Raw genomic sequence first — 13,797 nt, forward strand, 5'->3', positions numbered from 1 at the left:
CTTAAGGGCGATGCAAGAAAATATTGCATCTCCAGTACCTTACAAATGTATTTACAAACGTATTTATTTATTTTATCTTCTTTTATCTTTTTTTTTTAGTTACAACCACACACCTCAAACTATTATATTGGGATTTTATCTGATGCTGTCGTCACAGTGTTTCACGATGGAGATGGTGTGCCCCTGGTGATACTTACTGCTTCCCTCTTGCTGCTCTTTCATGCCTGAAAGACCTAAAAACTGATCACATAGAGAGAGAATTAAAATCAAATAGGAATATAAACTGATTCCAAGAGTTTGTAAAGCTCTGAAGGCCATCATTTCCTTCAGCGACAGGAGTCTGTCATGGCTTGGGAGTAAACTGGGACCAATCCTAGGTCAGATACTGAAGGTTAAACCTTTCACAACTGGTTTACCTGTTTTGTTATGTCATCATAGTACTTAAAAATGTAAGGAGACGTCATAGCTACCACTGCTTTGTTTCTTTTTTTATTCGGAAAAAAATATATATGTAAATCTTATGCGTGCATTTTTCCCCCTACATATATTGTAAGTTTCTGGATTGCCATTAACTATGTTGTGTCTCGGTTTAGTTGAAAAAGATGATTTAATAGCAGAGTAAGTTGAATTTATCCCCCCCTCCCCCGTCTGTCTGTCTGTCTGTCTGTCTGTCTATCTGTTGTTTCTCAGCCAGCTTCCTCGCTGCCTGCTCTAATCGTTTAACCCGCAGTGCTGCAGAGACCAGAGGAGGCCATATGTTGTTGGGGATAAGACACGCCAACTGTTATTAGGTCCAGGGCAGCAGGTTAACCCGTGACGGATTCAGACAGGGGGTGCAGAAAGCATTGGCTGATGCTTAAGGAATGTGGCGCCTTTAAGAAATTACTCTCTGTGTAGTTGATGTTTAGAGGGATTGTCATTAGTCCCCCCACACTGTTTATATATGACTATTTAAACTTCTTCCTGCTTTGGCTATTTCCTAATATCTTGCGAACTCCCCAAAAAGGGGGACAAAAGCCAAAAGTTTGTCCCTTTTTAGTGCTACTTCATATAAGACAAAGACAAGCGGAGTGAATACACATACAGTTTGCAGATGATGGTTTCATTTATTAGGGGAAAACTAACTTCATCCTATGTGGAAATAAAGGCCCCCCCCTCTTGTTCAATCCCAAACAAACTGTGATTAAGTACATTTTCTTCCCCTCAGTTTCACTAACCACACCCTGATTGGATTACTGCCTGACCTGTAGAACCAACAAATCCTTTTAACAGAACCTGTCTGACAACATCAAGTACGCTATAGATCCCAAAAAACAACACATCATGTCCCGATCTGAAGAAGTGCAAGACTTGATGAGAAACTCAGTTCTGCACAATATCATATTATATATATATATATATATATATATATATATATATATATATATATATATATTTATATATATATATATATATATATATATAGATAGATAGATAGATAGATAGATAGATAGATAGATAGATAGATAGATAGATAGATATAGATATATATAGATAGATATAGATATATATAGATAGATATAGATATAGATATCTGGTCCTCAAACAGCAAACAGGTACATACACACACAGATGCTGGTCATATAATTACAATATATAAAAAAAAGTTTATTTAAAAGTGAAACTTGTATATTATATTCATTCATTACACATAGCCTGATATATTTCACGTGTTCATTTCTTTTAATTTGGATGATTTTAACTGACTACCATTATATGACCAGCACCTGTCATAAATTTAATTGTGCCAACTTTCTTTTTTGCAGCTCCACCACATAAAATAAGATATGTGGTGGTCATATAATAGCCAAGAGGAATTAATGCTATTGCAAAGCACCATATATGTCAAAACCTGAGCCTGGTGAACTGATCTCTAGACATTCCAGATGTGTCCGTGTGTGCAAAGTTGCAGTTCCTAGTAAAAGTATCCATCCACCCCGTCTCTTCTCTGCTTCGCTGTGTATGCTTCGCAGGGGGTTTAGGCACCAGGTGGAGATACATGCTTTTCAGAAGTTCTTTACAACTAAAGATCTGTATCATTTCCATCTATGTTCACCTGTTTTACTCTGCTACCCATGAATAAACACCCACTGCATCCAGCTGCCTTCTGATGTCACCTTGTCAGTTAGCCTGTGTGTAATCACAGCTCAGCAACCAGAACTCGGTCCAATCCATCCTGTCGAAATGGGAAAAGGATGGCACAACTGCGAACCTACCAAAAACTGTCCGTCCGCCTAAACTGACGGGCCAGGCAAGGACAACAGCAAGAGAGAAGCAGGCAGGAGGCCGGACTAAGGTAACTCTGGAGGAGCTGCAGGGATATGGGCCGACTGTCGCTCGCTGGGTTAAGTTCCAGCCTCCCCCTGTCACATGTCGATGTGCCCCTGGGCAAGGCACTTAACCCCAAGTTGCCTACCGATCTGAGTATGGGTGTATGAATGTGTGCGCGATAGTGAGTGGGTGAATGTGGCTCCAGTCAGGGGTCACCAACCTTTATGAAACGGAGAGCTACTTCACTGGTGCTGTGTCATAGGAAGGGATACCAGTGCTGACCTCTGAACTCGAAGAGTCAGAGTTCACCTTAACCTTATGTAGAGTAAATACATTTTTCATGCTTCGATATAGATATTGTCATTTTAAATCTATACAAATGGAAGTGTGAATAAACAGGAAGAGTGACTGAATAAAATAAAGCTTTAGATGCAGCTCACTGGCGGGTTGTGCTGTTTTGTAGAACAGGCTCATGGGCCCCACATGTGGTCCTCTTGGGCTACTTGGTGCCCGCGGGCCCCGTGTTGGTGACCCCTGATCTAGTGTACAGTGCTTAAAGTGGTCAGTATGAGTGGAAATTCATTTTACATTTATCCATTAATAAATGGCCGTCTGTCGCTGCTACTTTAAGTGATCCATTTGATGCAGATGTTCTCCTTGAAGCATCGGCGTGCGCTGAGTCACCTTCTGTTAGTCATTTATCGAAACACAATGTGTCCGTGTAAACAGTTGGAGCTCAAAGGAGCACCTCCCCTGTGCGAAAAATGCTGCTCCGTCGGACAAGGAAACCGAGGGTGTGAGGCCAGCGACATTCCTCCGTAAACTCCGGTTTGCGTTTTAAAATCAAATCCTCGTTTCAAGCCTTCTCTCTAAGATTCGAATCTATTCAAGGTTGGAAAACATTTCCCCCGGAAATAAAGATTTCAGGGAAAATAGGTTTGAACGCAGCTCAATGGGAAGAGTATCCGTCTTGCATAAAGGTTTGATTCCAGCTTCCTACCTCCACATGCTGACATGCTCCTGGGCAAGGCACTTAATTGACCCCATAGCGTCTACTGATCTGGGCATCGGTGTATGAATGTGTGAGTGTGACTGGGTGAACGAGGCTCTAGTGTAAAGTGCGTTGAGTGGTCATGTGACCAAAAAGGCACCACAGAAAATCCAGCCTTCTTATTTACCACCAAAGCTGTTTACCTGTGACGTCTGTGGCTCTTTGCTTTTCACCTGTGGAACAAAGTTAATGGCGCCATCTGCTGGGCAGATCAGCGCATCTAATTGAAAGCAGAGAAGGATTTGCTAATTTTTATTGATGGAGAAATAGATTTTTAAATGGATCATTTTATGTTTCCATGTTATTTACGCTCCCTAAACGCTTCAGATGCGGCCTCGTATAAACGTTGCATCACTTCCACCCCGGCTTTTCAAGATGTCCCCACCATGACCTCTGGTCTGCTCAGACCTTCAACACATCTATCAGAGATGATCTTCTTCTGATCACATGCTGTTGTTTTAAACACGTCAATACATGTCGGCGTTGTTTAAAGTAACTTATCTTTTTTTCCTTTTTAATGTAGAAATCCTGAAAGCGTCTCAAATAAACGATCATGGAGTAGTAAGGAGGGGAAAAAGGCGTCAAGCTTTGTAAGCCTGTTTTCATTTCTTTAGATTCCATGTTGGTAACCCTGATAATGAGAGGACAGCTCCTAGCCAGGGAGACTTTTTTTTTTTATCCATGGGGATGAAATACTCTTCCTGACTGGGTGTCTACTGTGACACAGCCACACGCTCTCCAAGTTTGTCTCTGGATTCCGTCAGCTCCAGGGAGCAGCTGAGTTCAAGAGAAAAGAGAATTTCAAGACCTGGAAACAAGCTGCCCTGCCTAATTCAAACGCAGTTAAGAGATTTGGATTGTTTTCTACAATTACATGCCGTTCAAATCACTTGAATTCAATTTGTATAAAATCAAACTGAACTTATTGTTCCTGCCAATGTTTGTGTTCTCCTGCCCAATGCTGCTGATGCTTTTTCTGCTGTACCAAACAATTTTATCCAGCACATTTGTCTTCATTGTAGGAATGAAAGTATTCTTTGTCTTTTTTATGTCCACTATAACGGACGGCATAAAATAATAAAATATCCTAAAAACAGGCCCAATAGTGTTGGCTTGTCCTGCTTCCTGGAAAATCCTTAATTAACATCAAACGCTTATTTGCTATTTGGAACCTGAGTAGATTGGTTCTTTTCGTTTTTGATAGGAAATATTTTCAAAATAAAATGAAGAGGGTTAAAATAAGAAGTATTTAATGAGCCTACTATGAAAATAAATAATTTTGATATTTTTTTATTATACTTTGTCGATTTTTGTATCCCAAACTAATCAAAGTTAAGCATCTGCTTAATGATAAAATAAATGGGTTTGGTTTTGATTTAGACCCAGGGGTCACCAACCTTTCTGAAACACAGCTACTTTATTAGTGTTGTCATACAAAGGGCTACCAGTACTGACCTTTGAGTATGTAAAATTAATACATTTTTCTTGCATCATTATAGATATTGTAATTTTTAAACCTACCTAAATGCAAGTGTGATTAAACAAGAAGAGTAACAGAATAAAATAAAGTTTTGGTGATGGATTGTGTTTTTTTTTTTTTTTAAGAACATACACCAAACGTGGAACTCGAGGGCTACTTGGTGGCCAGCGGGCACCATGTTGGAGACCCCTGGTTTAAATGGTCAAGACTGACTGAAACTCATGACCTGCATGAATGACCAAAAAGGACTGAATAATGGACTTCATTTCAGACGTGTGACATTAAATAACGGAGCGTCTGGATTACTAATAGCTAGTCTCCTGGGTTCATAGGGAAGGCTGCCGTAAAGCAGGAATCCTGCTGATGTATTTCATAAGAAAAAAAAATGTTAATAGAAGCAGCAATGAATGAACATCCCAGTTAAAGACCCAACATAACACAATTCAAAACTAGAAAATCTCTAAATAAAATTCGATTTTAAGCCACGAATACCTGATGTTTAAAATGAAATCCTTTTTATGATTGTAAACCCTTTATAAACCCTGCTGAATTGGTTGTGGAGTGATCCAAAATGGATTTACTACACATTGACCAGAGCCACATAAGACAGCCACCACCTCTATTCATGACTTCTAGGATAAAAGACTGCTTGTTTGTTTAGTGTCTTATTCAGCAAAGAATACGCTTTTTCATAGTGCATATAATCATTTATTATGGGCATAATAAAATTGCAATAATTTATTCTGAGGAAATATAAAAAAATCTCCAATTTCTTTTAGTTGTGCAACTGGACTTCCCTCCCTCCCAACTGAAAACATTTAACCTCTCGACCAAAGGCCTTCTTCAGTTCTCCTCAGGCGCTAAAACGCCTTCATATCACTTACAGCAGCTTTATAACAAGTCAAAGCTTGTTCCTGGCGGGGTCATAGCAGGATGACACCACCCTCCCATCCTGGCATGGTCATGTGGGCGCTGGTGTCCACCTCCATCGGTCACTGGGTGAAAAGGCACGGTACACCCTGAGCCGATAGATAGCACTAGGGCCAACATGTGCTCAATTAAAACCAAATGATGCAGACATTGATTAAAGTAAAAGACGAGCTTTATTGAGACAAAGACACTAAAAATTCAAGATAAAAAAAAGCAGACAGAGAGATTCTCCAACCCTCACATTCACACTCACTCACTCATTCATTCACACACGCTGTAGTGAATCCTTCTATCCATCTGCACCTCTTCCTCTCTCATCACCAGCCAAACATGTACTCCATTGCTTTGGAAACAAAGCTGTCATCCTTCCTGGGCGTTTGTCTGTCTGCTACCACCTGAGCATGGACAGATGTAGAGAGCCGTTTAAGCTGAAGCAAACGACATCAGGTCTAAATGCAGAGAGAGGGAGGCGGAGCTCCCGAGTCACCTGGTAGTCGCTGCCGGAGCTCCTGTAGGAGGCGCTAAGCGGCCTGATGGCAGAGCGGGGGGTGGAGGGGAGAGCGGAGGAGGAAACCGAGAGGGGCGGAGAGACGGCGTCGCTGCTCCCCATCACACTCTGGAAGAGACGAGGAGATTTTACAGCCAAGTTCAACTGAAACCGACATCCAATGAGATCGCAGAGACCGACGGGGAGGCTGCTGGGTAACGCCGCGCACACACCTTGTCTATGCAGGGCTTGACTCCCACCATAATGGAGTCTCCAAACACCTTGCCGTCTTTAGACAGGGCTTTTCTGGCCTGCAGCCTGGACTGGTACTGGAGGTGCATCCAGTTACCGGGAGACGCCATCTGCCGACACATCACCAACGTATCCATCAGTTTTTTTCCTCCCGGACCCCTCGCACAGCCGAGAAAGCTGTCTCTGGGTAAAATGGATACGTGCCAGCAGTAATCGAGTGTGTCTCACCGTGTGTTTGAGGATGTTTCCATACTGAGCGAACTGCAGCAGGATGTAGGACGCTGAGGCTGGAGGAAAACTAGAACACACACATCAGTAACTTACTAGAGATGTTGGTCAGAGTTGATGGTAAGATGGAGGGATCCAGTCAATTTATAATCCAGTAATATACATTTACATAAAAACAAAAGTCATCTCAAGGACCTTCACCAGTCAAAGTCATACCCAGAAAAATATAATCAAAGAGAATCCATTCACCCCAATCATTTAGACACATTCAGAATATATGAATCCAGTTCTATCCAAGTTCTAATACAATGAAGTCAGATTCTCTTTCTCATGGCTGGTGGTAAAAACTAACAGAAGATGATTAGATGACAGAGGCTTCAGGAGTTTGGAAGTGTAGACGTTTTTGAACATCAGCCAGGGCTTTGTGCAGGCAACTGTGCAGTTATTGGGTAAAAGAGAGAGGTGGCGTATGAATACCCGAAGACCGTGACCCAGGTCTGGTCCAGCTGGTCGTCCGATGACAGCGTCTCCCCCTGACTGTAGAACGGATCCACCTGAGCTGGAGAAAGGCACCCCTGCTGCATGCCTGGGCACAAGACAGGAGGACAGGAGCTTACTGCAGTTCTCTGAAGACTTTATGGCAGCCTTTACACTCCAATGTAGGGCTGGGCGATAAATTTGGAATGGATTCAAATTAGCTATTTATGAAGATTTGAATCTTGGAAAATCGAGATTTTCTTTTTTGCAAATCCACTCTCCTGGGCTTCCCAAAAAATGTTGCACCATTTCTGTCCCGAACAGGGAAATAGTTTTGGTAACAGGATGCAATGTTTTATGTATTTTTTTACCCCTAGACAAGGTACTTTAATTTATTCACTTATTTTTCTACGTTAGTTTGAAGTTACACAAGTGAGGCCTGTTCTTCTAACACCACTAGCAGCAAACATTTTGTGCTATACCGTCATTGTTTACTATGGCGGGGCCGCCATCTTGTTTTATAGGCATGTTCTTCAATTATGCATTATGTGTTGTCATTTCTGCTTTAACTTTCTGTTCTCTCTCTTTTATCTTCATAGTAGGTACACCTGGTCTGGCGTTCTGTTAACTGTGACATCATCCAGAGAAGACGGCTCACCCGCTATTACCATCTAATGTAGAACAGATTACTAGATCAATGTGTGCTTCTGTGCTTTTTAGTCTCTCTTGTTGTGTCTCTGTTCTGTCTTCTGTAACCCCAGTCGGTCGAGGCAGATGACCGTTCATACTGAGCCCGGTTCTGCCGGAGGTTTTTTTTCCCGTTAATGGGTGGTTTTTCTTCCCACTGTCGCTTCATGCTTGCTCAGTATGAGGGATTGCAGCAAAGCCATGTACAATGCAGATGACTCTTCCTGTGGCTCTACGGTTCCCCAGGAGTGAATGCTGCTTGTCGGGACTTTGAAGCAATCAACTGGTTTCCTTATATAGGACATTTTTGACCAATCTGTATAATCTGACCCAATCTGTATAATATGATTGAACTTGACTTTGTAAAGTGCCTTGAGATGACATGTTTCATGATTTGGCGCTATATAAATAAAATTGAATTGAATTGAATGTTTCAAAAGCTTGGAGTTGCACTTTAATGTCACGTCAACTCCAGGGCGAGATTATTAAAACAAAAGTTGTTTTTTATGAAACGAAGGGGGATTATTTTTTTTTTATTAATAGCACTTCGTGGAATATAATCGGGAGACTTTATATTGCCCAGCCCTACTCCAATGATTTGGGGCTTACTGTCAAATGTGCAGAAAGAAAAATAAACCCAAAGTCTAAATGATGTGGATGGCAGTGAATTTCCCAGCTGGACAGCGTGGGGGGTGTATTGGTACGTACCTGTTCCTGGTGTGGAGGCCTGACGCGCAGAGAAGGGAGACTGCATGACTGGGAAGGACTGAGATGAGACAGAGACACGGTGTTGACACTTATCCCATGTTTAGGAGTTGAGTCAGGGTTTGAAACATAGAAACGATCCTCTCTGCCCCTATATTACACACTATTGAAAAATAACCCAAATTACCACTGGCTGTTGCAGGGCCTAATTATAAAACGTGCTTCATTCACAAGCTAAACAAGGAAATAGGATTTTGTGAGAAACAAAAAGCATTTGACTGTTTTAATTGCAGATACTTGTGGTTTAGTGTATCATATGTATTTGGGTTTTCATACACACATCCCTGCAGTACATTCCAATAAAAAACAAGAGGAGGTCATATGGTAAAAACAAAATAAGTAGGATGAAGGGAGGTTTTTTTGTTCATTGATTTACCAAAACCGTGGAGGACTGGCAAGAAATATCCATGTTGGATAGAAGCTTGTAAGTGAGGACTTTCCTTTAAAATCGGACCAAATACTCCCATGTGATCTCTACATTTCGTTGGTGGCACGGAGCCAACACTTGTCCGGACCTGATACTAGCGACTGCGTCTGTGCAGGTAGGCTCCATTTAATTGGTTAGAAGTGGCCTCTGTATTACAGTGAGGTGGTTTGCTTGTTGGGCTTGTTTTCATGGAGCAAGTCACTTGTTTCTCTCATAACACAGACACACATAACTGATGCTCAAATAAACTGATGAATGTGCATGCGACTAGTCTCAAATGTTTACCTTCTGCTATATGCGTCTCGTCTTATTTGTGCTTTTTGTGCAAGAGGTTTTTGATATCTCAAACTGTATCCTGTTATAGGATAAAGTTTGAGTTATGTTTTTTTTCCCTCCCAACTAGTAATGGCAGAACCATGTGGGCACCATGTAAGGCAGTTCCTTGGCAGCAAGGCTTCAGTAAATCGTCTCCCCCTGAAATGTTTGTGATGTTTGTTATGTCATGGCGGTTGTTTCTGATAACATTGGGATCTTGTGTCTGATTATTGGTATCGGATGATTTCCTTTGCAACTTTAGAAAAGAAACTGCAATGAGACCTATAATAATTAAAAGCATAATCCTGTAATAAAAAAATACAGTATAGATCTATGTGTATCTCTCTCTCATATTGATGTACAAACTGGCCTTCTAATACCTCGTATTTCCTCAGTAAAGAAGTTAGCAAATTATTTGCAGGCCTTGTTAGATTGGAGTTCAGCTGCCACAGACACCGGAGGGTCCGTTAACCTGTCGACTGTGGCAAATAAGATGTGAGAATTATTTATATTTTTGGTGATAATCTCAGAAAAGAAATATTCTCTTGCATTTTTCAGTTTTAAACTATATGTGTAATTTAAATGTGTATGTCATAGTGAACCTGGAGTGCAGTCTATCGCCACCTTCACTGGGCTTTTCGGCACTCCCTCTTTTCACTTCTCACTGGTGGAGCATGTCTCCAAGGAGATTGCTTCTTCCCAGAAACAACTTTCACCTTAGTTGGAGCTATAGAATCAAGCATGTCCGCTACATCAGCATTGAGGTTATCAACCAGCTCATCTACTGAGCCACAGGGCAAGGTGGAAGTGGATGGGTAAACTTGCTTAAACGTTTCAGTCGCACTGTCCTTGAAAACACGTCTTCTTACAACATCTCCTTTCAAAGATGACAGAAAAGTGGTCAGATAGGGAAACATTAGTTACAGAGACCTTAGAAATATTTAGCCCTTTACTGATGATCAAGTCCAAAACATATTCCCGTTTGTGTGTTGCTTCAGAAAAGAGGAAAAAAACTATTGTCTGCGTTAAACCCTCATATTGCTGCCACAAGTGATTGCTTTGTCGTTCACCCCCTGGATTTTCCTACTGGCTCAGAGGTTAGATGTTTAGCTGCTACCACTAACGTACGGCCCACTCTTTAGGAACCGCACACTGCAGATCTATCGCCCATATCATATTTGGCTTCATATTCTGAAGCCAAACTGAACACAGGCTTCATAAAAATGGTCCGCAGGAAGAAAAAAAAACAAAAAAAAAAACAAAACACTCTGCTCAGCCAAAATACAGCCTCTACTAATTTCTCCACTTAGTCATGTTGACCTACTTTACCCAGATGCAACACCAACCTGCTTGTGTGCACTGAGGGGCGTCCCCATGGTGACCAGGTCATCGTAGATACTGCGAACAGGAGGAGCGCCGCTCTTATCTTTTGGCGTGGGGACGACAGGCTGTGGGGCCGAACCTCCTCCTCCTCCTGGAACAAAACATCAGCGCCTACGGTTTAACAATCCAGCAGCCCGACAACAACAACAAGTGCAGTTCTGCTGACCTCGACTGGCGCTCATGCTCTCTGCGATGGGCGAGGTCAGGCTGAAAGGCCGCGGCTGTGGGGTGGCGGGCGCGGGCAGGTCACCCATCAGGAAACCGGGAAGAAACTGAGCTCCGGAGGTCGGCTTGGGAGAGGTGGGGGAACCCAGAGTCATCGGTTCAGAGCCCACTGGAAGACAGGGACGGGGGGCACGTTATTAAACTGGAACGAGATGGTGGTCACCAGACGCACCATCAGGATATGTAAAAGAACTCTTTTACATTTTACAGTATTAAACCCTTCAGTGCATTACATTGAGATTTTATTTGACAGTCCAACACAAAACACCGAACTGTATGTTATAAGAAAAGGATACAGGGTTTGCTGAAGGGGGTGAAGGGTCACGGTGAAATTGTGTATAAATTTGTACACATTGCCTGAATCCACACAATGTACATCTTGACCAGAAACAGAGTAATCAGAGGCACACACATTGAATGAGGTAACTATTTTAGTGCAATAGTTTCAGAAAAACCCCCAAAAAAAAACAGACTAGATCAAAAACTAGATTTATTATATTTATATCCAGCTTTGTAACCCGGAGCGGAATCATCATCAGCATCATGAAGCTGCTAAATTGCCAAAAACACAGAAAAGTCACAAAGATTTGTTGCTAGTCGCTTTTTTTCAGTTACTAGAGGGGTCTGAAAAGTCCCCAAATATAATGACAGAGTCGCTAAGTTGGCAACATTGGACTGTCGTCTCTAGATTTCCTTCACTGCCGAGAGCAGCTTCAGACACTCATGTCAATTCATGAAACATGTCATCTCGAGGCACTTTACAAAGTCAAAATCAATCATATTATACAGATTGGTCAAAAATTTCCTATATAAGAAAACCAGTTGATTGCTTCAAAGTCCCGACAAGCAGCATTCACTCCTGAAGAAGCGTAGAGCTACAGGGAGAGTCGTCTGCATTGTACATGGCTTTGCAGCAGTCCCTGATACTGAGCAAGCATGAAGCGACAGTGGAAAGAAAAACCACCCATTAACGGGAAGGAAAAACCTCCAGCAGAACCAGTCTCAGTATGAACGGTCATCTGCCTCGACCGACTGGGGGTTACAGAAGACAGAGCAGAGACACAACAAGAGAGACAAAAAAGCACAGAAGCACACATTGATCCAGTAATCTGTTCTACATTAGATGGTAATAGCAGGTGATCTGTCTTCCTTGGATGATGTCACAGCTAACAGAACGTCAAATTGAGTCTGAAGGTGAGGTGGCTTTTATTTTGGAATCGCGATGCGACCCGATCAAATACATGTAGTGGAAACCCTGGGATACATAGCACTCCTGATCTTTCACAAATAAAAAAAATCAGAAAAGTTTTGCCCCTTCACTCTGTTATCTCTAAATACAATGTTGTGCAACCAGTTGCCTTCAGAAGTCATCTAATTCAAAGGTAGACTGTGTGGAGTTGTTTATAGTTTGCTGTCAGCGATTTACGGGACCCGGAAAACATGTCAAAGGTGCTCTGATCAAACGAGCCCCAAATATTGAACTTTTAGAACAACATTCATAGTGCTACAGGTGGAAGAAAACCCAACTCGGCACATCACCCTGACCAAGCCAACCTCAAACTGTTACATGGTGGTGGCAGCATCATGCTGCGGGGATGCTTTGATCCAGCCAGGATGGAGAGGACGACAAAGGTTGATGGGAAAGCTGGAAGGTGGTAAACAGGGGGAAATCCTGGAAGAAAACCTGCTGGAGGCGGTAAAAGACTCAGGACCTTCCACTGCAGCCACAGCTCCAAGCGAACGGTCTGAACACACGGACCTCACTGAGAGGGACTCCACGCCATTGCACACCACCGAGGATTTGTTTAGGCCAAATGCAGGATGATCACAATTACAGTAGAGAGCAAATGGTCTCCATCTAAACAGCTTAATCTACTAGATTTTCCTTTTCCCCACTGAGCAACAGGCGCTAACACCACTCTCACCAGGAATGGCTAACTGTGTGTTTCCGTTTTGCGCAGAGAGAGCATGAGACGAAGCGGCTTTCGGCCCTGTTGGGCAGTTAGCCACACAAACATTTAGACGATAAAATAACTCTGAACACAACCCCAGCGACATACGAACACTATAGAAAAGTTACACTACCTTGTAACTCCATTTTCTTCTTCTTCTTCTTCTACAGCCGCGAGTTTCAAAAGTAGGAAGTGACGAAAGGGAGGGGAAAAAAAGGGCCGGTGGCTAACAAAGCTAGCTCTTGGCGAACTGTGACTTCCTGATGTTATCACATAAAGCTGTGTGGAGCTCAGGTTTGTACTAATGGAGCTAATGGGGTTGGGTCGGAAGATTTAGTGACAGCTTTTTGAGCGGACAACAGCTTGTCTGGGGAGCTCTGGATGCGAGCTAACGGTGCGCCTTGACCGTCTTCCGGCGCACGTACATGACGTCGGTGACGTGTTCATGTGTGTTGTATTTTCCACTTACCCTAAACGTGCTCATTTTCTAGCAGGGCCGGGCGCTCTGTTTTTATCTCTCAACTGAAAACAAAAAACAATTTGCCACTAAGTAACTACGAATAAAACATTTCCCCCAAAAAACTCTGACAGATGTATTTTTGTTAGTTTTGTTAGTCTTATATCATATCTTCTGTGTGTGTGTGTGTGTGTGTGTGTGTGTGTGTGTGTGCGTGCGTGCGTGCGTGCGTGCGTGTGTGTGTGTGTGTGTGTGTGTGTGTTCAATATAAAGATCTAAGAAAATTACTTACCCATACTCTTCAAACTGGGGTGTCCAAAGTGCGGCCCAGGGTCCAGTTGTGGCCTCTGGACTCATTTTGTGTGTCCCCC

General features: G+C 42.5%; 1 protein-coding gene across 2 annotated transcripts; it reads right to left on the minus strand.

Annotated features, from left to right (window-relative positions):
* Window positions 1–5,925: 5,925 nt before the first annotated feature.
* nup35 (nucleoporin 35) lies at window positions 5,926–13,400 on the minus strand. 2 transcript variants are annotated; one of them, XM_012879525.3, is made up of 9 exons: window positions 13,103–13,400; window positions 10,959–11,126; window positions 10,756–10,880; window positions 8,611–8,668; window positions 7,216–7,324; window positions 6,739–6,808; window positions 6,492–6,620; window positions 6,259–6,387; window positions 5,926–6,166 (listed from the first exon to the last, which is right to left on the minus strand). In XM_012879525.3, the coding sequence occupies exons 1-9, from the start codon at window positions 13,113–13,115 to the stop codon at window positions 6,089–6,091; spliced, it is 879 nt and encodes a 292-aa protein (XP_012734979.1). In that variant the 5' UTR covers window positions 13,116–13,400; the 3' UTR covers window positions 5,926–6,088. The 2 variants fall into 2 exon arrangements, with proteins under 2 accessions (XP_012734979.1, XP_012734978.1); XM_012879524.3 differs by having other exon boundaries at window positions 10,756–10,883.
* Between the last annotated feature and the right edge of the window lie 397 nt (window positions 13,401–13,797).

The sequence above is a fragment of the Fundulus heteroclitus genome, chromosome 7 (assembly GCF_011125445.2).
Source record: "Fundulus heteroclitus isolate FHET01 chromosome 7, MU-UCD_Fhet_4.1, whole genome shotgun sequence".
Taxonomy (NCBI): domain Eukaryota; kingdom Metazoa; phylum Chordata; class Actinopteri; order Cyprinodontiformes; family Fundulidae; genus Fundulus; species Fundulus heteroclitus.

What these genes read in the sequence shown, in the direction of transcription:
- nup35 (XM_012879524.3), bottom strand. An exon ending in GGCCTCCACACCAGGAACAG is followed by an intron (nt 7,325 to 8,610) that starts GTACGTACCAAT and finishes TCTTGTGCCCAG; the next exon opens with GCATGCAGCAGGGGTGCCTT. An exon ending in GAAACATCCTCAAACACACG is followed by an intron (nt 6,621 to 6,738) that starts GTGAGACACACT and finishes ATGTGTCGGCAG; the next exon opens with ATGGCGTCTCCCGGTAACTG.